General features: G+C 44.8%; 2 protein-coding genes across 2 annotated transcripts in view; both read left to right on the forward strand.

The window, feature by feature from the left end:
- PRSS56 (serine protease 56) overlaps positions 1 to 10,282 on the forward strand; it is a 43,006-nt gene extending 32,724 nt beyond the window's left edge. Inside the window, exons 12-17 of the mRNA XM_042460698.1 lie at positions 146 to 254; positions 2,005 to 2,146; positions 2,495 to 2,642; positions 3,844 to 3,921; positions 5,513 to 5,649; positions 9,483 to 10,282. Coding sequence (XP_042316632.1) covers positions 146 to 254; positions 2,005 to 2,146; positions 2,495 to 2,642; positions 3,844 to 3,921; positions 5,513 to 5,649; positions 9,483 to 9,656 — 788 coding nt within the window. The 3' untranslated portion in view covers positions 9,657 to 10,282. The remainder of the gene's footprint in view (positions 1 to 145; positions 255 to 2,004; positions 2,147 to 2,494; positions 2,643 to 3,843; positions 3,922 to 5,512; positions 5,650 to 9,482) is intronic.
- Positions 10,283 to 16,047: 5,765 nt separating this feature from the next.
- Positions 16,048 to 25,089, forward strand: part of CHRND (cholinergic receptor nicotinic delta subunit) — a 29,003-nt gene continuing 19,961 nt past the window's right edge. The window contains exons 1-5 of the mRNA XM_042460700.1: positions 16,048 to 16,181; positions 18,391 to 18,536; positions 19,577 to 19,621; positions 21,022 to 21,131; positions 23,512 to 23,667. Of these exons, the coding sequence (XP_042316634.1) occupies positions 16,130 to 16,181; positions 18,391 to 18,536; positions 19,577 to 19,621; positions 21,022 to 21,131; positions 23,512 to 23,667 (509 nt within the window). The 5' untranslated portion in view covers positions 16,048 to 16,129. The remainder of the gene's footprint in view (positions 16,182 to 18,390; positions 18,537 to 19,576; positions 19,622 to 21,021; positions 21,132 to 23,511; positions 23,668 to 25,089) is intronic.

Genomic DNA, 25,089 nt, shown 5'->3' on the forward strand with positions numbered 1-25,089 from the left:
TGAAAGCACACAACAACAACCACTTGTTTCAGGGGAAGCCGCCTTGCTCTAATCTGCAGCTGTGCCCAACCTACCATAGTTAGGAAAGGGAGGAGAGGGGGGCCATGATACACCTTCTCAAACTGACTCCTGTTTTCCCCCAAAGAGCAGATTGCAGACACAGAAGCTGCCACAAGAGGAGAGGGAGAGGAAGAGGGGCTGCAAGCCGATTCTAAGGAAATGCAGAAACGAGAGACCCCAGCATCTCGCCGGAGGTAAAGCTGCTTTCAGAGCTCTGGGGTTCCCAGGTATCAGGGCCTAGACCTTAGCTCAAAGGTACCTTTTTACACAATATATTTTAAGCCAATCATATGGACAATTTTGGATTATGCAGTATATCACACACTGGAAATCCAGATAAGAGAGATTCGGTCTGTACTATTTTTAGTTCTCTTCCAGGTTGGTTTAAAGATGTGCAAGTCCTTGCAATATAGCTCCTTGGGTTTTGCTGGGTTTTGCCCGTTGTCACTGCAGGGTCTGCTCAGTCCATTCTTTTTTAGGGTTATGTTCAGTGATTTCTTGGACCTGCACCAGGGCTTTCCCAACGGTTTATAAAAACCAAACCAAACCATACAAAAACACTAGGATATGTTTTGCCAAAGTGGTTCTATGTCTGAAGAGAGATTTGTATCGTTTCTGAATTTTTAATTTTAAAAAAATCATAACAGTTAAGAGTGTTTCAGTGCAAAAGTGCCACCTTCTTTGCCTACAGAAAGGCCCAAGTTGGTCTTTGGTCTTATACTGGTGTTTTATTGTGGAGCTGAGCTGAGAACCTTTTTCCCTACTCACTTATGACTTTAGCACACCCGGCTTTTAAAATGTGATCAGAGCCAGAAAAAGTGCCTTTGGTGATGCTTATTGTAGAATGTCATCTCCAACCTGTTGCTGCTGTTTCTCCAAAGTTTGGTTGGGGGGCATCCCTTTTCATTGACAGGGGAAACCTGTCAGTGAGCTTGCAATTGCACCATTATTATCATTCTATTTTATTTTCTTACATCCTATTTATTTTCTTCTTTTGTGCAACCCTCCTCCCAAATCACATTAGCAGAACTCCAGAATTGCATGGAAAAGTGAAAATAAACTTTAAACACACACACACACACACACACACACACACGAGAAAACCAATCAAACAACGACCAAAAATATATATATACATAACAACAACGTTAATAAGAAATAACTAGCAAATAAAAGCCACCAACAATTCAACGAGAATACAAGCTACACATAAGTATTATTAAAGAGAGACAAATTACAGATAAATATGGGTCCCTCCTGAGAGAAAGGTGGCACACAAATGATAATAATAATAATAATAATAATAATGTGAAGTTGAAGGCTTTCATGGCTGGCATCCATAGTTTTTTGTGGGTTTTTTTGGGCTATGTGGCCAAAAAAACCCACAAAAAAACTACTACTACTACTACTAATAATAATAATAATAGGAGAAAGTTCAATACAGCTCAAAAGGAAGTGAACTAAGATTGGCAAAAATGTAAACATTTTTCATTTCTTTAAGATATTTAAGATAAAGACAACTAATATATATTTATGGAACATATATGTAACTAAAGTTTGTCACTTTTATAATGTATGCATTGAAGATACCAATATATACATACGTAAGTCCTTTTTTGCTTTGCTTTATAATCTCATGTCACCAAAAGGTATAAACAGAAATGGAAAATGTTTGTTTTATAATTAACTATAACAAAAAAAACAACAAAAAAAAACAGCATTTAAAAAGCACACAAAAGGGCACGGTGGGTAAGGCACAGGGCAGGGAGGGAGGGTTAAGGGGGGATGCATAGGAGAGTGATGGCAGAAGCAGCTCCAGTTGCGCTGTTGCAAAGACGTGTGAGAATGGCTGCTCTCAAACTGGTATGTTTCCATTTTCTTTGAGAAGTGCAGTTGCAGCAGGAACAGGGCTCATGTGGTAACGTCCTTAGCTTCTCTTCCCAGGTTCCCTCGGTCCACGCTTCTCTCTTTTGAGTCATTATTTGAAGGCACTGGGCCAGCCTTGGTTGACTGGGTGCAGGAGCTCAATGCCATGGCAGAAGGTTTGAGAACTTCAACAGAACGGGAGCAGCAACTCTTCTTGCAGGTATGTGAACTGGGCAAAGTTGGCACACAAGTGTCCCCTCAACAGTGGGCATCGATTGTGCTGTGCAGCCTATTAAGTTGATTGCTAATTTTGCACAACTGACCCAAGAGGTGCAAAAGGTGCAACTGAATTCACAACCAAAATGTGGTTAATTTTTAAGACATCATTTGCCAGAATCCTCAAGCCACCATAACCATTGACCATGCTAGCTGGGGAGTCCTGGGAGTGGTAGCCCCCAAGGTGGACCTTTCCAGGCCCTGGGCAAAACCTCTGGAAGAGGACAGGATGGAGATGGTCCCAGCCTGACCTGTCAGCATGTTCTGAGCTGCCCTTCCTTCTTTCCTGCAGCAGACAGAAACAGAGGTGGAGGAGTTGCAAGGCCAGGGTCGGATCTTCCTTCAGCAGCTGCAAAGAGATGTGGGCCTGGATGACACTTTTCCAGATGTGGGCCCAGAGGAGGAAGGTGCCACCACTCCCCAGACTCCTGTGTCAAATGGTATGTGCCCTTGGTACAATACGTCAACAGCTGGTTCTCAGTGCACAAAGTACAAATCACACATATGAGAAAGAACAGTAAAAATATCAGTTAATTGCATTTAGTACATTCTTCAAGAAATATGTCATAGAAAGTTCATAAAACAGCTCTTAATACTCAGTATTCTGAATAATTGTAGTGAAACAACTTTACTGAAATCCACCAAACGTCCTTTCCTTTATCCTCTGAGCAGAAATGCTGAAACAAAAACTAACAACTGCAGTGTGAGTCTGTGTTGTAGCAGTGATTCAAATGTGTTGATTTCTAGCACTCATAGTAAGCCATAGAGACAAAAGTCAGAGCCTTAGTCATAAACCATAGAGTCATAAGTCATAGAACAGACAATGCCTGGAGTTTATAGGACAATAGTGTACTACACTGTTATAGCATTAATATTCCACTTACTCTGTGACTGGGATTTGCAGTTTAGGGAAGGGCATTTGGAATAGTCAGCCAGAGAGCTCATAAGCCTCACTGAACTATAAATCTCGGGATTCTACAGGAGGCAGCCATAGCAGTAAAAGTGGAATAATATGGCTATAACAGTGTAGTACGGTATTCTTTATAGTCCCCATTTCATCTTTAAGACTTCCTCAGCCCCCTGTGAAAAGGAGTGTTTGCCACAACAGACATGAATAATACAGAAGTAAATTGTACTGAAGGTTATATACTTACCAAGTACAGTCAAATGCAGATAAGGTGCCTACACCAACACAGCAGCAAACTCAAAATTTTTGGAATGGCATTAAAACTTTCAACATGAAAGTTTCTGAAAGTAAAAAGGAATGGATTTTGTCAACTTTGTGTTCGGATTATTTCTCAAGGATGCAAATGTCATCTGTAAAACTACTCATTATTTCTCATATCTGTTCAGGTTAACCCTGAATGTCATGTGAAATACAACCCGCTTTTGCAGGTGTTTTCACTTTAAATCAAGTTTCTGCACAGGATCGATCCTGTGTGATAAACTCCTCAGTCTTAGAGGATGGCAATGGCAAAACAAAACATGCCATGAAAACCCCATGATAGGTTTCCCTTATGGTTGCTGTAAGTCGGAAATGACTTGATGGCACACAACAACAGCAGCAGCAACAAAAACAATTGGGAGTAAAGCAAAGCAATTTGCAATGCAATCCTTTTCTCCTTTTGCTTTGTGCGACAGACACCCTGCCGACTGAGGTTCATCCTCAGAGAGAAAAGCGAAGCCTTATGATGGAAAATGCCAGTGTCCTTCCCGAAGGTAAGTTTGTTCCTGAACAGGCTATGCATGTTGTCCTACATCATCCAGGCTAAGGCTGAGCATGGCAGTGCCCTAGAGAGGATAAAGGAACATGTAAGCATTGAGGCTCTTGTACTTTGGCCAAATCATGAGAAGACATGACTCATTGGAAAAGACAATAATGCAGGAAAAGGTTCAGGGTAGTAAATAGAGAGGAAGACCACATGCTAGATGGATGGACTCTATTAAGGGTATGAATTTGCATGACTTGAGCAAAGCAGTGGAGGACAGGGGTTCTTGGAGGTGTCTTATCCACAGCATCACCATGAGTTGGGACCAACTCAAGGGCAGTTATCCATAGCAAGTAGCAATAACAAATGCATTTCTATACCATTTATCAGTGCACTTAAGCACTCCCTAAGCAGTTTGCAATGTGTAAACAACAACAGCAACAGCAACAACAACAAACCATTTTCTGGCTCCTTTTGACTGAATCATGCCAGTCCCCCACTAGCTGGGTCTTACACTCAGGTTCCTTGGTAAATGGGCTCACAAACACATATACCTGAATGCACTGCCGTTGTTTCCCATTGTGTACAGAAGGCCAGTGCAGCTTTAAAACATTCTCAGTGTTCACTCTCGGCTTTTCCTGGGTTAAGGTGGTCTGTTGAGGTCCAAGCTACATGATATCCCTAATGCTTTGGTTGCATTTAGAGAGTATTAAAAACACACACATATATGGCAGCAGAACAAGAGGCAGCATAACATAGTGTTTTGAGTGTTGGACTACGGCTCTGGAGGCCAGGATCTGATTCATTGGCCGGTTACAGACCGGCACTTGGGACGTCCGCAGGACGTCCCATTTTAAAAAAGGAGCGTCTCTTCTAGACGCCCCTGGGTCTAATACAGACTCTGTCCATACAATATGGCGCCGGCCGTTCCACACAGCTGGTGCCATCTTTACGTATCGGACGCTGTGCGTCCGAACGTGTCGCGGCGCCTGTGACGTCGCGAATGCGCCCCTGGCGCCTCGCAACGTCACAGAGGCGCCGCAGAAAGAAGCTCCATTTTGGAGCTTCTTTTTTACTCCGTAAGGGAACCGCGCGGTGTGGCTGCGACGGCTCCCTTACTGAGCAAAAGGCGGCGGCGGCAGACTGCCTCAAAGCGGCTGTCTATAACCCGCCCCAGTTTGAGATCCACTGGGCAACTCACACTCTCTCAGCCTCAGTGGAAGGCAATGATAAACCTCCTTTGAACAAATCTTGCCAAGAAACCCCAATGACCTTAGGGTCACAACAACAAAATACAACAGAATGAGGCAGTTGCTCAGGTAGAAGCTTCTCAAAGGTTAGGGAACTGCAGAAGATGCTGGTAGCTAAATGTTTGTACTGTATTCCCTGAGATGTGCCCTACAGCCCACTACACTTCCTCAGTTACACTGTCCCATCACTGATGTTGTAATAAGATCCAGTTGTTCCAAGTTCTCTACATGGAATGGAAATGATGCACCACTGGTCCCTTGGAACAGACTGCTACAAGTCCTCCAGTTCAAATCTTTTCCTCTGTTCCAAGGATTCACCCCTTATCTCTTCCAATACTTGTCCTTCTCCAGCCCTACCCTCCATTCCTGCTACAGGCTCCCGCTGCCAGGGCTTGAATGGATCTGCCCAGCATGTCACTTCCGTCCGTGACTTGTACCACTGGATTCTGCAAGTGCCTCAGCAGGATCTCTCTATGTCCTTCCAGGAGGTGAGGAAACCATATTGTACCCATTACTGATAACTGTTTCTTTCTTGGAAATTCTTCATGGACCAAAAGCTGATGGCTTGTGGATAGCACTAGTTCATTTCCCATCACTTTGAGTAGCGGTGGTTTACGTTATAGGGAAGATACAGGTTGAGCTTCCCATATCCAAAATGCTTGGGACTAGAAGTGTTTGGGATTTTAGAGGTTTTTTGATTTTTGAACATTTTCATATACTTAAGATAATAATAATTAATAATAATAATAATAATAATAATATATGATCGAAGCGGGGTTACACACTACTAAAATCAATACATACAACACTCTTTAAAAAGGCACAAAAATATTACATCAATATTACATTATGCAATACAATACAACAACCCATCAGCATCAGCAGCCAGGGGCAAGACAGAATATCATTGTCAACAGGCATATTGGTCTTCACTCCTCGGGGGGGGGGGGAAAGCTTGACAAAAGAGTACAGTTTTAAGTCTTTTTTAAAATGTTTCCAAGGGGGTCATGAGACAGAGCTCCTCAGGAAGACTATTCCAGATCTGCGGGGCCATTATTGTAAAGGCCCTTTGAGATGAGGAAACATATTTGGAAGATGGTGTTTCCAATAAGTTCTTACCAGATGCTCTGAGTGTGCGGGGCGGATCATATGGGGAGATGCGATCCCTCAAGTAACTCGGGCCCAAGCCATGTAGGGCTTTATAGGTGATAACCAACACCTTGTATTGCACTCGGAAGCGAATAGGCAGCCAGTGAAGAGCTTTCAGTTTAGGTTTTATATGGTCAAACCTAGATGCACTGATGACCAGTCTGGCTGCCATATTTTGTACTAACTGAAGCTTCCGGACTTGATACAAGGGTAGCCCCATGTAGAGCGCATTACAGAAATCTAGACGAGAGGTTACCAGAGCGTGTACCATGGTTTCAAGGTCCCTTTGGCCCAGGTAGGGTCGCAGTTGGTGTATCAACCGAAGTTGATAGCAAGCACTTCTGGCCGTCGCATCTACTTGAGATGTCAACTGCAGGGACGAATCCAGAAGTACTCCTAAACTGCAAACTTTGTCCTTCAGGGGAAGTGTGACCCCGTCCAGGACAGATTGGCAAATTTCCTTCCCTGGGCTTGCGGAACCTATCACCAGTAATTCTGTTTTCTCTGGATTCAGTCTGAGTTTGTTTTCCTTCATCCAGCCCATTACCGACTCCAGGCAGGCATTCAGAGGAGAGACGCCATCCTTAGTCACTGCATCAGTCGGAGACACAGAGAAGCATATTTGGGTGTCATCAGCGTATTGATAACACCGCGCCCTGTGTCTCCGGATGATCTCTCCCAGCGGTTCCATGTAAATGTTAAACAAAGTGGGGGACAAAAAAGCTCCCTGAGGGACACCAGATGTCAGTTCCCTCTTAGAGGAGCAAGTGTCCCCCAACTGCACCATCTGGAATCTGCCTGAGAGGTAGAATCGGAACCACTGGAGCACAATGCCCCCGATGCCCAATTTAGATGGGACCTAAACGTGAAATTCATTTATTTTTCGTGTATACTTTCTGCACATAGCCCAAAGGTAATTTTATACACAATACATATTTGAAACAAATTTGTGTACACTGAACCATCAGAAAGCAAAGGTGTCACAGGCCTGGTACAGACTGCCAGAAAGCAGAAGTATGGGGCTGATTTTAGGGCTCGGGATTGTGGAGTGACCGCATGCTCCTGAGCTTTACCACCCACAGCCCCATCCAGATGATGATGCACGCGTGGCGCAACATCCTCATGTCACGGTGCCACATCCACACATTGTAGTGCCACGCTCATGTCATTGACATGCAACAGTACACCAATGGCGTGCTCATGGCATTGCCATGGGTTCTTTTTAGCAGAGTTTTAGCAGGTTCTTTTTGGTACGGAGGAAGGCAAGTGGTTTGGCTGTTGCGGTGTCCCTCAGGACCAAAAACGGGCACCTCCAGCCCACCCTTTCTGTGCAGTCTGTCGAACCACACTATCTCAGCCACCCATGTGGACAATTTTGGATTTTTACATATTTTATATCCTAGAGTTCTGGATAAGGGAAACTCAATGTGCAGATTGTATTCTGCCATTCCCAGAGGCTGTGCCAGAGAAAACCCAAATCCTGACGCCAAAGTGCACAATACAGATGAAGACCATTTGCACAAGGGGAAAACAAAGAGGGGAGAGGATAGAGCAGTGCTTCATTCTTAAAAAATAAAGCAGCACACATTCTCAGTGCTGATAGAGAGGCTCTTTGTGTCTGCTTAAATGTATTGTATTATTGGTCTCTCCTAGTACTGGCAATAGGATTTTACTGCCATGCTGGCTCCAGATTTTGGGGCCTTTGGGCAAATTGTTCTGAGTTGACCCCTCTTCTTCTCTTTGCTGTTCCTGCCACTGCCTACTCCCTTGCCTCTCCTTCTGGGCCCAAATGGCAAATCCCAAAGACAGAGCTTGACAAACTACAGCAGAGGAAGAAGAGATAAGGATGATATCTGTCCTTGCCTTTCTTACTGTCATAGCTTCCAAGAGAGACAATTCATCCTTATTCTTGGCTAGAAAATGAGCAGTCCAGAGAGTCTAGATGGGCTGGAGGCCACAAAAGCAGGCGTCTGCAAGCACAGAGCTTCAGTTTGCCCAACCCCACCATAGTCATTGGACCAATTAAGGAAAGGCATTTCTATTCAGGCATGCTTTAGGCAATTGGCTAGTTGCTGAAGAAAAGAAAGTTCACTGTTAAACAACTTTTACTCTTCCTAACGATTAGTTGAAATCTCCCTTCCTGTAACTCTGATCGATTGGTCCATATCAGACTTGCTGGAGAAGCGAAAGCAAGCTCAGTTCAGCTTTCACAGATAACCAACTCCCTTGCTTGTTTCTCATAGGGTTTGGTTTCCAGACCTTTTACTTGCTTGGTCACCCTTCTCCTTGCCAGTATAATTCTTAAACACAGTAGTCTGGGTGAGATGATCTGATCAGTGCAGAATATGGTAGGACTATTGCATCCATTGAGCTCAACACTGTAGTTCAGCTAAAACAGCTCAGGACCTCATTGATCCTTTTTTTTGCTGTTGCATCACTCTATTAAGTTGATTTGTGTTAGGCTGCAGCCAACCAACATGCAAACAGATCTTGTAGCACCTTTGGGATGAAATGTCAGAAAGAAGCTGGTAGCATAAGCTTGAAGCTACTTCATCAGATGCATGAGGTGATACATGACCTCATGCATCTGAGGAAGATGGCTCAAGTCTACAAAAGCTCATGCTACCAGAAATTTTCTTTCAGTTAATCTCAAAGGTGCTACAAGATCCCTTTGCATACTGATTTTCCAGACTATGGCTATGGCTTTGAATGCAGCCAACCTAGATTCCTAGATATTTTTTTTTAAATCAGTTTTAATGTGAACTGCCTTGAGTTCCATTTTTGGGAGAAAGGTGGAATAAAAATCCAGCAAATAAATAAAGGGAAGGAACGAGGGAACTAACAAACCAAGGAAGGACAGAAGGAAGGAAGAAGCACAGCCAGAGAGCTATAGAGACTGGATTTAGGCTTCTTCCATCAGCAGAAGTCTGATGATGCCAATACCTTATGTTTTGAGATCTAGTCCTACCAAGACCCATCAATATAATTTGTATACTGGGAACAGGGGGTCTCCAGTAGCAGAAGAAATAAACAGCCGCTGAAGGATGGACAAAGAGCTTCATTCTACCGATCACCTTCTATCATTTTCCCCTCACTTTTTTACTACCTTCCCTCCACGATGTGGGTGTCTTTGAGTCTCCTTTCCTGGCTCACCATTTTCTTTTCCTCTCAGGTCCTTGTGGACTTGGCCTCCAAGAATGCCAAGGGCCTGTACCAAGCACGGGTCCGAGCCACCATTGGACACAAAGTGACCGCCTTTACTGGTCTAGTAGGACTGGAGAATGACTCACTCTATCGCAGCATGCCTGGACTCATTGCTCTGGCTCTGGAGAGTCTGAAGACCTAACCTGGCCACTCCTTGGGGATGATGAACCAGCGGGACACCCGGTCAAGAGAAAGACTAAAGGCAGAATGGTGTAGCACCCACTTAGCTTGAGGGTATCTGGGGCTGGGCTCCCACATGGACCAAAGCCTGGATGCAGGAACTGAAGAAGTGGGAACACATCAGCTAGCCACCTCCATTGGGGTGGACAACTATTGGGGTTTGGGGCCACACTATCCATCCAGGTAACCTTGGCCACATTCTGGCATGCATCCCTGGAAAGAATTGAAGTAGCTTTGTCCCTAAACACCCCACACAACCCTTGCAATTCCACCATGTTTTTTGCCTTCTTTGGGTTATTTAAGGCCCAGAAAAGGCCTTTTTCTGCCAGTGATCAGAGCACAGGTGAATGACGTTTACATCAGGTTTGGGAGTGTTACCATACATCAAAGGAGTCACAGACAGAATAGGCAAAGTGGTGAGGAAGCACAACCTGCAAATGGTTTACAAACCGATGAAGAAAATCCAGCAAATGCTTTGCTCAGCCAAGGACCAGAGAGACCCTTTTACAGCCACAGGAGATTAGCGCATACCATGCAGCTGCGGACAAGTCTCCATAGGGACCACCAAACGCAGTGTGCAAACCAGAATCAAGGAACACGAGAGACACTGCAGACTGTGTCAGCCAGAAAAATCAGCAGGAGCAGAACATGCCAGAAACCATCCTGGGCATAAAATACTGTTTGAAAACACTGAAGTTCTGGACCATGCCAACCACTTCCATGTCAGGATGCACAGGGAAGCCATTGAGATCCACAAACACCTGGACAATTTCAACCAGAAAGAAGAAACTCTTAAAGTGAACAAAATTTGGCTACCAGTCCTGAGGAATAGCAAAATAAGGACTCAGCAAATGCAAATGAGAAACCATTCAGAGTCAGGGGCTTCCCAGCAGATAATTGATCACCAATTAGCAGACATTAATGCTCTTTTGTATTAGCCTCCCAGCCTGAGGCCGGCTATCAGCACAGAACAAGACACATGCAAATCCCTACTGCATTCCCAGGCTCACACAGTATATACAGACCCAACTTTTTCCAGGCAAAGCATTCTCTGAAGATGGCAGCCACAGATGCTGGCAAAATGTCAGGAAAAAACTCTTCTAGAACATGGCCACAGAGCCTGAAAAACCCAGAAAAAACTATAGTCGTTTGAGTGTTGTACAACTCTTGAGACCAGGGTTCAATTCCCTGCTCTTTCATGAACTCACTGGATGATCTTGGTCAAGTCACATGCTTTTAGCCTCAGGGGAAGGCAACAGCCAACCTCCTCTGAACAAATCTTGCCAGGAGAACCCCATGATAGGTTTGCCTTAGGGTTGCCATAAGTTGGGAATGACTTGAAGGCACACAACCACCACCACAACCACCATCACAACAAAGATGGTGAGCAGCAGCCTAGCAGCCCTATCTCCCAGACTACTGCCTGAATTAGAAACATACTTGGCTATGGTTGCTAAGAGGTAGCCCTTCCTCTCTTCTGTGTGTCTGGCCACCTGGTTCCCAAACTTTGGTCCTCCAGGTGTTTTGGACTTCAGTTCCCAGAAGCCCCAGCCAGCTTAGCAGACAGTTGGGAATTTTGGGAGCTAAAGTCCAAAACATCTGGAGGACCAAAGTTTGTGAATTACTGGCCTAAAGCATAGCTGCCACCCTTTTTGTCCAACGCCATCTCACAGTCTGTAGCTGGGTTAACTCAGCACCTAATCCCACCCAATTTCACCATTGTTTCTTCTCTTCTTCCCTAAATCCACAACGTTTTGTTTTAAGGACATAGGGATTCCTTCTTCCAGAAATGCCTCTGCGGGGCCTGCATACTACAAGCATGGGTGGCTTAAGATGTTGAGTTACGGAAAATATTTATTTGTACAAAGCAAGATGTATTTATTTGTAAATAAAGAAAATATATTTTGTGGTAATTATGTTTGTAGGGATTTCTTTTAAAGGTGTCTGGAAGCAGTTAAAGCTTCAGAGGTCTCTTTCCCTTTAGAAATAAGAAAATAGCAGAGACTTAGAACAATTGCTGAAGAAACTCAGCAATCTGCCTGTCTGCCTGTACTCAAAATCACAGTGTGTGTGTGTGTGTGTGTGTGTGTGTGTGTGTGTGTACATACATCCCTTTGCTGGCAGCAGCTGTGCAAACCTGTTGCTTAAGGATCAATTCCACTGGACAGGAAGCAACTGTCAGGGGAGCTTTGACAGATGAAGCAGACCGGCACGCTGCCACAAAGCTGCTTCAGAGAGGCAACAGTTGTTTGGTGTGACGACTCTAAATCCATGCACTCCTACAACCTACAGTGCTAGCAGAGTTGACCCTGTTGCCACCTCAAGAAAAGCATTTCCAAGGCAGGCAGGCAGGCTCTCACTTGCTGCATAATCGCCAGGGTGCGGATCACTCAAGCTGGGAAGGCTGCAGGAGGTGAGAGCCATCAGCAGTTCTTACATTAGAAGTTACATTAGAGCTACATGCGGGATGTATTTCTTCACTTTGGGTGCATCTGCACTCTAGAAATAATGCAGTGTGGCATCATCTTAACTGCCATTGCTCCATCTACAGAATCCTAGGATTTGGAGTTTGGCGAGGCACCAGTTATCTTTGGTCGAGAAGGCTAAAGACCTTGTAAGACTATACATCTATACACCCCAATCCTGATGGGATTGGGGTGGGCCAATCCCATCAGGCTTCCCCAAAGGAACTGAGCCCTTCCCAGAAGGCATCTGGCTCCATCCTCCACTCCCTTCCCCTTTTGTGTCATGTCTTCTTAGATTGTAAGCCTGAGGGCAGGGAACCGTCTAATTAAAAGATTGTATGTACAGTGCTGTGTAAATTTACAGTGCTATATAAATAAAGCTTAATACTACTACTACTAATAATAATAATAAATACATCCCATAGGATGGAGCCATGGCACTTAAAGTGATGTCACACTGCATCATTTCTACAGTGTAGCTGTCATGAGAAAGCACAACTCATTAGAAAGGACAAGAATGCTAAGAAAGGTGGAGGGCAGCAGGAAAAGAGGAAGACCAAAGGTCAGATGGATAGTTTCAACCAGGGAGGTCACAGGACTGAATTTGCAGAACCTAAGAAGAGCAAACTGGAGAAGCGATGGTAAAGAGGTGATATGATAGCCCTCTTAAATATTTGAAGGGGTGTCACATTGAGGAAGGAGCAAGCTTGCTTTCTGCTACTTAGAGAATGGAACCCAGAACAAGGGATGCAAGCTCCAAGAAAAGAGATTCCAGCTCAACATTAGGAGGAACTTCTTGACTGTAAGGGCTGTTCGACAGTGGAACACACTCCATTGGAGAGTCTTGGAGCTTCCTTTTTTGGAGGTCTTTAAATAGAGACTGGATGGCTATCTGTCAGTGGGGATGCTTTGGCAGAATGGGGTTGGACTGGATGGCCCTTGGGGTCTCTTCCAACTCTAGGATTCTAAGGTGTTTATCAGACGGGGTCTTTGCAGCTCAGATCTGGGGTGTCTGCGGATCGGGCAATTTGCATTCATGTGATAACGAGATTGTTTTTTCATACCTGGTTGCCCTTCCGTTGCCCTTCCGAACTGAGGGAGAATCGAATCGAAGGAAGTCACGTGATGCAGATTCAGGCAAAGTGGAGTGAGTGCAAATTGTATTTCCACACCGGTGCATACCATGGGGGATTCAACGATTCGAACTGGGACCCTTGCGCATGCCCAGTGGGGCCCTGAAGGCATCCTGAACCTTTGCACTTTCAGGGCTAAGAAGGGAGCCTGGCTCCACTTTCATGCGAATGCTAGCCTCACCTGAATGACAGCTCCCCCTTTTTTCTTCCTCCCTTCCAGTTTCCCTTCCCTGGCAGCCAAATTCAAAGGGTCCTCCGTGTCAGAGCCCCGATCCAATTCATCCACATCTACATCCATCCCAGTGGTCCCCAAACTGTGCCCTTTAAAGGATCCTGGACTTCAACTCCCAGAAGCCTCAGCCATGTTGGCCAATATCCTGGGATTCTGGGAGCGGAAGTCCAAAAGCCCTTAAAGAGATATATCTATATCTATATATATCTACATCCATCCTCCTGTCATTCAGCCTTCTCTTAGGTTGCATCCACATTGGGGAGATAATCCAGTTTAACTCGAGTTTAACTCTCCTGGCTCAGTGCTATGGAATTCTGGGAACTGTAGTGTCCATAGACATTGAGCCTTCTCTGCCAGAGAGCTCTGGTGTGTGTGTGTATAGATTGACAGGAGGATAGATGTACATGTGGATGAAATGGATGGGGTTCTGATCCTTTTGAATTTGGCTGCCAGGGATATGTGTGTGGGAGAGAGAGAGAGAGAGAGAGAGAGAGAGAGAGAGAGAGAGAGAGAGCGAGCGCTGCTGGCCAGGTTGTTCTGCCAAAGTTTCAGCGGGGAAGAGGAGGGAAGCAGAGAGAGAGAGCTCCAATGAGCCCCAGTTGCCCTGAAAGCGAAAAGAGCCACCTGAAGAAAATGGGGCAAATTGCAGCAGGGCATCATGGGAGATTTGCAACCCGGGGGTCTTGCGATGGTGTTCAGGAGCACAAGCAAATTGGGATTCCACACCAGACCACTTCGCAGTGAGATCGAACAGAGCCCCAATGCGAATCGCGTCAATCCCCTTATTTAGCACACTCGCCAAAACGCACCAAAATGAGGAGCCAGTAAGGATTCAGTTCGCAAGTCCCACAGAAGGGGCTCACATTTAAAGCTACCAGGTATGAAAATACAATCTCGTTATCACGTGAATGCGAATGGCCCAATCCGCAGATGCCCCAGATCTGAGCTGCAAAGACCCCCGTCTGATAAGCGCCAAAGACTAGAAGATAGGGGGCCTTGGTGTTGTCTCATCCAGAGAGTGACCATGGGTCCAAGTTGACTTGAGGGTAGCTAACAACAAGAAGCTGCACTCTAATTGCATTCTCAAAGAAAGTAATGAGTAATGTTAAGAATTAACTTTCCACTGCAAAAGAATCTCCCAACACTATGCAGTTTTTGAAGATCGTTTGCAAGCCAGGAATTGCTCTGTGCAAAAAACAGCATTTTCTGGACAGGAAATATTAGGCTCTTTGCAGAAGTATTATTTTCTGTGCAAGAAGGGCTGTTCCCTGTGCAAAAAATGCATTTTTCTGCACCCTCCCCCCAAATCATGCTGAATTTTATGCAGAATAAGCCCCAAACTGTAAAGGTGCTTTTAAGGCCAGAACTCTTTTCTCCAGGCTTTCCAGATATGCAAGACACACATTTTTAGGGCCAATTTTCAGTGCGGCATAGTGGTTTGAGTGTTGACTTCTGACTCTGGAGGCCAGGGTTTGATCTCCTATTGAGTCATGAAACTCACTGGTTGACCTTCAGCAAGTCACACACTCTCAGCCTCAGGGGAAAGCAATGGCAAACCTCCTCTGAACAAATCTTGCCCAAAAAACCCCCATAACAGCTCTGCCTTAGGGTAGCCATAAGTCAGAAATGATCTGAAGGCACACAACATCCCCGCCTACATTCCACAGGCATTGATTTCCATAATAAGAAGCTTAAGATGTTGACCTTGTACCTTAGAAATGAAGTTTGCAGCTCCTTGCGCAATGGTTACACCTGCAGAACAATGTCCAAGCAATGGTGAAATGAACATCAATGTGACACCACAGCCAAAACAGTACAGCTGTACTTGTATGGAAATGTATGTGTGTGTAAAACTCCACATGAGCCAGCATGGTATATAGTGGTTTGAGTGTTGGACTACAATTGGAGATCAGGATTCAAATCCCTGCACTCTCAGCCGCAGAGGAAGGCAAGGACAACCCCCTTCTGGACAAAGCTTGCCAACAAACCCCCATGTTATATTCACCTTAGGGTCAGTATTAGTCCGAAACTACTTGAAGACACACAACACTAAAATACCAAATGGCATCAACTGGATGCCACCCGCACATCTCTTCAGTGCTGGAAGCGTCCTCCACCATTTGGAGGGCAGCGAGTTAATTTAGGAGATGCACTATGGATCACTGAACACATGCTGCTGTGTCCTCTAAGAGAAGGGAATGGCTAGGGAATTCAGCAGGAAGGGCTGAAGCCAGTGGCCATGCTGGCTGGGGAGATTCCAAGAGCTGTGGTCCAGAAAAGTCACTTTTCCAAGCATTGGTTTGTCAAGTGGTCTGCAGTCTGCCCCAGAAGCTCTTCACTTTGTCCCCTGCTCACCAGCTCCTTGATTTACTCCAGGCAGGACTCCTGTCTCTTGGCTCCAAAGAGGGGAAGGAAGGGATAAGATGGTCGGCTCCTGTTTCCCAGCTGGGTTGCTCCTTTCTCCCTCCCCTGCCCACCCAGGCTGCCAGCTGCCACTGTCCATTCACATTCCTCAGGCACAGTCCCAGTTCGGACGTCCGACACACCGAGACGTCAGAAGGAAGCTGGGCAGAGACAGTGCGCAGACAGCCAGGTCGCTGGCAACATGGACAGGCCACTGCTGTGCATGGCTTTCCTCTGGGCTGTGGCCCTTCCAGGTAAGGCAGCACCTCACCCTCTGGGGAGTGAAAGGTTTGGGCTGACTGGGAGGACATCTGTTGGCAAGAAGCTAGTTTCAGAAGATGAAAGATCTGAGGTTGGACATGGGCTAGTGGACTCAGAGGTCCTCTGGAATGGGCCGTCCTAAATTGCATTTTCTTGAACATGGAAACATCCTTATGGTCAGATGCTCTGGGGATGGATGAGTTGTGGTCACTCTGCACAAGCTCAGATGAATTACTCTCCTTCTTGTCTTACTTTTAATGTTCCCCAGTGGAGTTCAGGCACTGAGAAAGAAAAGGTAGGTTCTGGGATCAGGTTCAAGATTAATCCCATAGATGGGCAGGAACATAGCTTCATAGTACAGTACAGTACAACTGTGCCTTCGCGGGGTCTGTGTGATAGGGTTGCCAGTGTGAAAACCACAGAGGGCTCCTGTACCTTTAATAGTTGTTGAGAAATGGGACTTTCAGCAGGTTTTGTTGTTGTTGTTGTTGTTAGTTGGTTGCGTGACAAACGTGCTGAACCATTAAAGGTACAGGTGCACTCTCCAGTTTTCAGTCTGGAAATCCTGATGTCAAGAGTGTATAAGCGATGTGCAGTGTTGTGTATTGCAGCATTCTCTGGAATATTCTTAGCGCAGCAGCTAAGAAACATTGCTGTGACCAGGAAGCGCTTGGTTCAAATTTCACCCCAAACAAAAATTAACTAACTGGCATGAGCCCAATTGGTTATTCTTGAAGCTCTTTCTAAGTCATAGCTACAGGACAGCCTAAGAACATTGTCACATGAAGCTAGAGAAGTGGAATTTTAAAAGAATAAAAGCATTTTTGGCTTATCACATGATGGCATGTCCACCTTGTTGCTGCCTTGCCTTCCATCTGTTACTCTAGTGCAATGGTCCCCAAATGGTGCCCTTTACGAGATTTTGGGCCTGAGCTCCCAGAAGCCTCAGCCATGTTGGCACACAGTCTGGGATGCTGGGAGCTGAAGTCCAAAATCCCTTAACAGTTTGGGGAACACTGCTCCAGTACCCCTTTTCATTGAGAGGCAAATCCAGTCAATGGGCTCTCAATCTCACTGCTATTCTTTTATTGCCTCAGTGCGATAGGTCTCTTCCTTTGCAGTTCCACTTCTCAGGTAGTCACATGGTGTGAGTGGATGTGATTCTGCTCCTCTCCTTTCCCTTCTCTTCCTCACAGTGATCACGGCTGCGAACAATTTCCCAAAGCCAGCTGTTGTGTGATGAATCCACTCTGGCTTTCAGTTCAAAAGTTCAAGGCACTGAACCCAATCCCCCAGTAGGTTTGGACCTTGCATGGCTCCTCTAAAATTCAGATTAAACTTCACTGAGTAAACACAACAGTCAAGATGCATGACTAACCACCAATCTGGTCCACTACCACTAATGGGCAGACCAGCTGGGTGTATTATTTTCCTTCCTTGCCTTTCCTTCTACCAGACTGAAATCAAATTTGTCTTCCTATACAAACCTGGCCATGCTCTGAGATTGTCTGGGGAGATCTTCTCTCTGTCCCACCATCTTCATGTATACATTTGGTGGGAATGCAGGAGACAGGGCCTTCTCAATGGCTACCCCCTGACTCTGGAATGTCTCCATAGTATCCTGGTGGATCTTAGTGCTGCTGTAATCATTTCATATTTGGCTACAGAGACATAGCCAAACACCTCTGTGATCCTGCTCTTCTGCATGAGGCACAGAAATGCTGCATGTGTGCAAATGGGGGGGGGTCTTCTGAGTCTGTATGGCAGGTCTGTAGGGGAAGGAGGGGATGCCAACCTCCACAGTGCCCCGAAAAGGACATTAGCAGGTGCAATATGTTTATGTCCCTAATAGAATGCCAGCCATAATGCAGCCTACTAACACTTTCTTAGGAGAAAGAATTAATTATTGGAAGATGTCTCATGCACAGGGTCGCCATGAGGGGAGGTTGACTCAAGGGCAGCTTGCAACAACAACACATTTTTCATGTGTAACTAGTTACTTCCAAATGCTGTTAAAGGTAGAGAGGTCTGGCTGCCCTCATTAGTACCCACTCACATTTTCCATGCTATCATTCTTGAGTAATTTAAATTTCAGTACAAAGCATTCTTAGAAGGATCAGTGTTTTTGGCCAGTGCCTGGAGATTACTTTCCACAGAGAGCCAGCTACTTTGTCCAACCACCATCTTCTCCTGCCCCTTCAGGTACCCTTGGTAGAAACATGGAGGAGAAACTCATCCACTACCTTTTCAAGGAGAAAGGCTACGACAAGAATCTGCGGCCTGTGATGTCCAAGGAGGAGAGCGTCTCCATCAAGCTGGCACTGACCCTCTCCAACCTTGTTTCCCTGGTGAGGCCATCCACAGAACCAATGGAAAAGAGAGACAGAAGCCGAGTTCTTAAGAAAGATTGTAATGTTATATTCTTGGAATCATGCCACAGTTGCACAATAGCACTCCACTGCTGAATTGTGATGTTGCATAACGCCATGTGCAACCAAATGCACGCATGCAACTGCACATCTGCATGCACAACGTACCATGTGCCATGTGCATCTGCATGTGCCATTGCAATCTATGCACAATGTGCAGCGAGTGATGGCACCACATGCATAACACTGATTCTTGAATACAGAGATTCCACATCAGAAAAGCCATCCAATGGCTTCCATAGGGGAATTTACAACTAGAACTCTATTGCTGTTTAATACATGTGTAAATGTCTCTTGTCTCTATTGTTATTGCTTTGCTAGGAGTTACAATCATGGTCAGAGAGGCCTTTATACAGAGTGTGTGCTTTAGTTATGTTTTCAACTTCTGTATGTTTATGTCATTTTACACTCTTTTTCGTTAGACAGTTTTAATTGTGTGTTTTTTAAAAATTGTTGTAAATTTTTTCAGTTTTTCAGAGCTTTATTTGTGAGCCGCCTCAGGTCCCTTTCTGGGAGAAAGACGGCATAGAAGGCAAAAGAAATACATTTACTTTTCAAATTGGTTGCACACCGTTGCCCTTGTATATTCAACGTTTTATGAATGCTGTGTCTGTTTTTTAGAAACCAGAAGAGAAAGTCCAGCAAATTCTAGGTTTTTCTTTTTGGAGGTGGGAGGAGGCATTTTTTGGCAGTCTGTGCACCGTCCATGTGGCCAGGCTCCAAAACAGTTGCTCACTGTTGCCACAGATTAGTAAATGGACAAGTATGAGTAAGTGTATGGGAGTTGCAATCTAGTAGATGGGCAGCCACCTTCATCCCAGTTCCAAAACACCGAAGATCCTCGAAACAACAGGCATGCCACTCCTCTGCATGCATCATGGTACCCTTTCTGGTGCAAAGCATATATTGGATTGGTCATTACTTTGGGCCTGACTGTTCTTCCTTTTGTGCTCTTACAGAAAGAAGCTGAAGAAACTCTCACCACTAATGTCTGGATTGAACATGTGAGTAGAATAATTAGTCGTCCCTAAGCCACTGAGGGTGTATCCGCACTGCAGAATTAAAGCGGGTTGACACCACTTTAACTGTCATGACTTCATCCTGCGGGATTTGTAGTTTGTTGTGGCACCAGAGCTCTCTGACAGAGATGGCTAAATGTCTCGCAAAACTCCAGTTCCCAGAATTCCACAGAGTTGAACCATGGCAGTTAAAGTGGTGTCAAACTGGATTATTTCTGCAGTGCAGATGCAGCCATAGCTGAGAGAGAGAGAGAGAGAGAGAGAGAGAGAGAGAGAAAATCTGAACATATATTCTCAGGCTTCCCAAATTTTAAGGTTTAACCTTACTTCTCTGGTGCTCAGGCCAAAGGGGAGGAATCTCACAGTGAGAGCACTGTCTTGAAATGTATGTGCATATTCTTTGTCAGACTTTTTTAAAAATTGTTCTCCTTAAAGTAAAAAAGCAAAACAACAACTGATTATATACTATAACATTTATATTACATTGCAGTATTTTACATAACAAATATCACAACACAACAAACACAATTTAAAACAATACAAAACATTAACACACTTTTTCCTTCCTATTCTCTTTTTGAATGATTGTACTTTGCTTTACTTAACTTCAGCATCTTCTGTTGACTCCATATTTATGGATCTTCTTTTAATCCTTTTATTTCAAACACCTCAATGTTCTTTTCTAATCCATCTTTCATTCTTTGCACCTAATATTTCCTTCATTCCAAACCAATAACCAAACGTGTACCCCATTTTAAAAAAAAATGAATCAATGGTTCCCGATCTGTCTTAAAGCTATCCAATTATTTATTTTTTCTCAGATGAGTCAATTTTTCCATCTCCATATAATCATATAACTTTATGATCCATTCCTTTACATTCAGACATTCTTTCTTTTTCCATTTAGATCCGTACAATATTCTAGCAGCTGTTGTCATATAAAACAAAAGTTTCCCATATTCTGCAAAACTGTGCTTGATGCTTAATGTCTCATGCTTAATGACATCATCAGGGATTCCCCCTGTGACATCACTAGAGGACGCCTCTTGTATGGTCATCCAGGGCTTTCCCTTGGTCTCAGGTTTTGTCTATGAAATCTCAGCACCTGGGATGGTACTAACCAGGTTTGTCATTGTTGTGTGCCTTCAAGTCGCTTCTGACTTATGGCAACCCCAATATGAGCCTATCATAGGTTTTCTTGGCAGAATTGGTTCAGAGGGGGTTTGTCCTTGCCTTCGAGGATGAGAGAGTGTGATTTGCCCATAGTCACTCAGTGGGTCTCCAAAGCCTGAGTGGGGATTCGAATCCTAGTCTCACAGTTTTCTAGTCCAACACTCAAGCTCCCTGCAAACCTGGTGAACCTCTACATTTCTGACTTCTCTTAGGGCTGGACTGACTACAGGCTGCAGTGGAACCAGACAGAATTTGGTAACATCGAGGTCCTCCGTCTCCCACCAGACATGCTATGGCTGCCTCAAATAGTCCTGGAGAACAAGTAAAGTTCAGCACAGTTATTCCTATCAATAGCAAGTAGCAATAGCATAGCATGTACATTTCTGTACCGCTTACCAATGTACTAAGCGGTTAACACTGTGTAAGGTAAACTTGTGTAAGGTAAACAAGTTGGGTACTCAATTTAGCAGCCTATAGAAGGATGCCAGGCTGAGTTGACCCAGAGCCCCTGGCTGGTATTGATCTCACAACCTTGTGGCTATCATTGCCCATTGTTTTACTGACACTGTTCTTGTGCCTTTATCAACACTTGGCTCTGGCTGCATCTATATTGCAGACAATGCAGGGCCCATTGTGCGGTTCTGATAAAAGCTGTTTGGACAATGTACAGCCAGTGCAGCACTGAACCTGTGGTATACCACCCTTAGCATGGTTTCTGAAAAGTCACCTTTTCCTCTGGATTTTCCCAGAAGATCCGGAGCCTTCTAGAGTGACAATGGGTCCTTGTTTACAGTGCCTCCCACTGGGCCCCCTGCCAACAGCCCAGAGCCTAGGGGCACCCACTGAGAAGGCCCTGCCTTGCATCCCCACTAGTTGTCCCTGTGAAGAGGGCAGGACTGAAAGAAGGGCCTCCCCTGAGGATCTCAGGGCCCAGGTAGGCTCATACAGGGATATATATAGCCTTGACAGACTGGCCATAAAGGCTGGCATTGGGGCGGAGTGGGAGCATCAAGTCCAGATGATGCATGCCTCAGGGTGCCATAATGCTGCACACCACTCCACAAGGCATGTGGTGTCATGGTGCACCTCCAGCACTGCGTCCACATGATGCAGTGCCAAAGGAGTACCATATAGCCGTGCACCACTCCACACAGTGCGTGGTGCCATGATGTGCCTCCACATGATGCAGCACTGAAGGAGAGCCATATAGCCATGGTAGGTATATAATAATAATAATAATAATAACAACAACAACAACAACAACAACAACAACAACAACAACAACATGACACAGTGCCAAAGGAGCACCATATAGCTGTGCTGCTGTGGCTTTGGCTCTCTTTTGAGGGCGCAAAAAAGAGCAGCTTTTTAATGGCTCCTTTTTGCGCCCTCAGAAGGCTAGATTGGCGCCGCAGCATCATCCGGCTAGGAAAGGAGTGGCACCCTGCTGCCCCTTTGGGGCGGTCTGTAGAATCCCATAGACTGTCAAATTGCCTAGACCTAAGACATATAATCCGCCCCTTGCTCTCAGGTGCTTTGGTGGACATTTACTCCGGTCAGCCAGGACTACGTTGGTGACTATCAGCGAGAGGACTTTTTCTTCAGCCACCCCTGGACTGTGGAATGTCCTGCTGGAAGAGATTTGACAGCTGAATACACCATCCAAATCCAAAGCAGCATTAAAGACCAATCTCTTCCAGCAGTATATTCAGATGATTTTAAATCGTGAATTTTAAATGATGAATTTTAGATGTGGATTGTTTTAATATGTGTATATCTTGTTTGTTCTTTTAATTGACAGGTATTTTAACCAATATCTTTTAACTAATGTTCATCTGTTAATTGTTGCTGTTCCCCACCTCAATCCATGGGCAGAGGTGGATTAATAAGAATAATAATAAGAATAATAATATAGGGTGGCTGTACGATTTGGGGTGGACCAAGGCTAGGCTTGGAGTGTACCTCCCCATTTTCTCAATCACAGTCATCATCTGAGATTGTTTTGCATTCAAGAGAGGGAGGTCTATGTCCAGCGTGACCAGAGGTCCTCCTTTTCCCAGACATGTCCTACATTTCAACCGTATGTCGGAAGGTCTAGGAGGAATGGCAAAACATCTTCTGTTTTGAGCCATAAAACCTGTCCTTGTGTCACAGATTTGTCACTGCCCTGGCTGCTGTAAAGGTCAGCAGAGAGGACTGTCACTGACCATGTGGCAGTTTTGTTTCTTTTTTCTGATGGAGTTGTGAAAAGAAAAGGAGGATCTGGGTTGTTGTATGCTTGTAAAGTACAATTTTAAGCATTTGTTTTGTTCAGAGTTCTATAAGTACCTTTCAAGCCAACAAGAAGGCATTTTAACAAAGATAAATTCATCAGAAAAATATGGTTGAGTACATAATAAAATATAGTGTATGTAATATACCAGTAAAAAACAAGATGAAATTAATTTATCGTTACATTCATGTTTTTAGCTTTTATTTTGTAATACCCTACATTTTGCTTGATGTCCTACATTTTGCGGTGCATCACCTTCCTTTGTGGTTATGACATCTGGTCAGCCTGTCTATGCGAGCCATGCTTCCCTTTCTGGAAAAAGAGAAGGCCTATCTGTAGTAAATAGGATGAGATTTTTTTGTGCTGAACACTGCTTCGCCGGAAGGAACGATTCCACCCTCAACCAAGATGTCTTTCTTTTTTTTCTCAGCAATGATGGTAATTTTGAGATCACCTACAATGCCAACATACTGCTGTCCATGGACGGTTCGGTGTATTGGCTCCCGCCTGCCATCTTCCGTAGCGCCTGTCCCATCAACGTCGACTTCTTTCCGTTTGACTGGCAGAATTGCACCTTGAAGTTCAAGTGAGAAAATGCCAAACTTGTGGAGCTATATCTCTGCAGTTGGGTCCCCAAATTCTCAGAATTCCTTTTCCTTTGCTTCATCCTTTGCATCCTTTTCTCAGAACTGGATGAACTCTCCCCGCAGACACAGTCAGTCAGGCTTCTGTGGATGATCTGAAAGCGGTTTATTGCCAGAGTCATAAAGAATTAGAGGTCAGCAGTAAGGCATCTTTGGACAGAACTGAAGAAGCAAGGGCACACATACATCTAATAAAAATGTTTGAAAGCCATTTTGAGATCGCCTACAATGCCAACATACTGCTGTACATTACATCCATTATGTCATACCATTTTATTGTTCCATTATAGCCTTTATATTGTTCTCAAAGCTTGCATTTTCTGTTTTCCCAAGAAGGCTTAGTTTATGAAGTCGAAGGCTTGCATGGCTGGCATCCATAGGTTGTTTTTTTTTGTGGGTTTTTTGGGCTATGTGGCCATGTTCTAGAAGAGCTTATTCCAGACGTTTCACCAGCAGCTGTGGGTGGCATCTTCAGAGAATCATTTCCTGAAGATGCCAGCCACAGATGCTGGCGAAACGTCAGGAATAAACTCTTCTAGAACATGGCCACATAGCCCAAAAACCCCACAAAAAACTAAGGCTTAGTTTAGTTGTGCTAACTGCCATCCTTAGTCCTTGCAGCTTTTAGAAATGCAGAGCACTTCCCCACATTCCTTTACCAGGCCCAGTTATTTCAAGTGCTCTCATGTCTTAACCTATGCAATAAACAATTTGTTTTAAACATATGAAATAGCACCTATTTGTCTACCTAGATAATGATCAGTCTAATCAACACTTTATGTATCTATTTGTTAAACCCAGGTAACCACTTGTGTATATTCCACAAAATATCACAGCTTCCATACTATATACCAAACAAACTATAGGAAGGGATCAGGTCCAGCAGTTCTTCTCTCCCTCGGAGGCCTGGACCAAGGCAGGTGGACCAGAGGGAGGACGCTGTATCTTCAGACTATCCCTGTTGGAGCTAGCCTGCCTTCCTCTCCCTCAAGATGGTGGATGAAGGGTGTATAAGTAGACTTACACACAAATTTAGACAATAGGTTACAGCAACGTGAATGGGACTTATGCTGATGAAAAACAAATCCATCTCATCCAGGATGATCTGTTAGTAATGCCTGCATACAGTGCACCTGCGCCATACGCAGGCTCGCCATACATGGACTTGAGGTCATGCGAATGGCAAGCCATAATACAATGAATGGGGGGTGCACCCATGCCATGTGCTGTGCACACCATGTCATGCGCCACAGGGGCATGCCCTGTTCAGATGAATGGGGCTTGAGAATACATGCAATTTGCCTTACACGAGGGTGGTCCAGAACGGATCCTTTACATAAGGCAAGGGTGGATTGTTTAGTTTG

Source organism: Sceloporus undulatus, chromosome 3, assembly GCF_019175285.1.
Source record: "Sceloporus undulatus isolate JIND9_A2432 ecotype Alabama chromosome 3, SceUnd_v1.1, whole genome shotgun sequence".
NCBI classification, from domain to species: Eukaryota; Metazoa; Chordata; class Lepidosauria; order Squamata; family Phrynosomatidae; genus Sceloporus; species Sceloporus undulatus.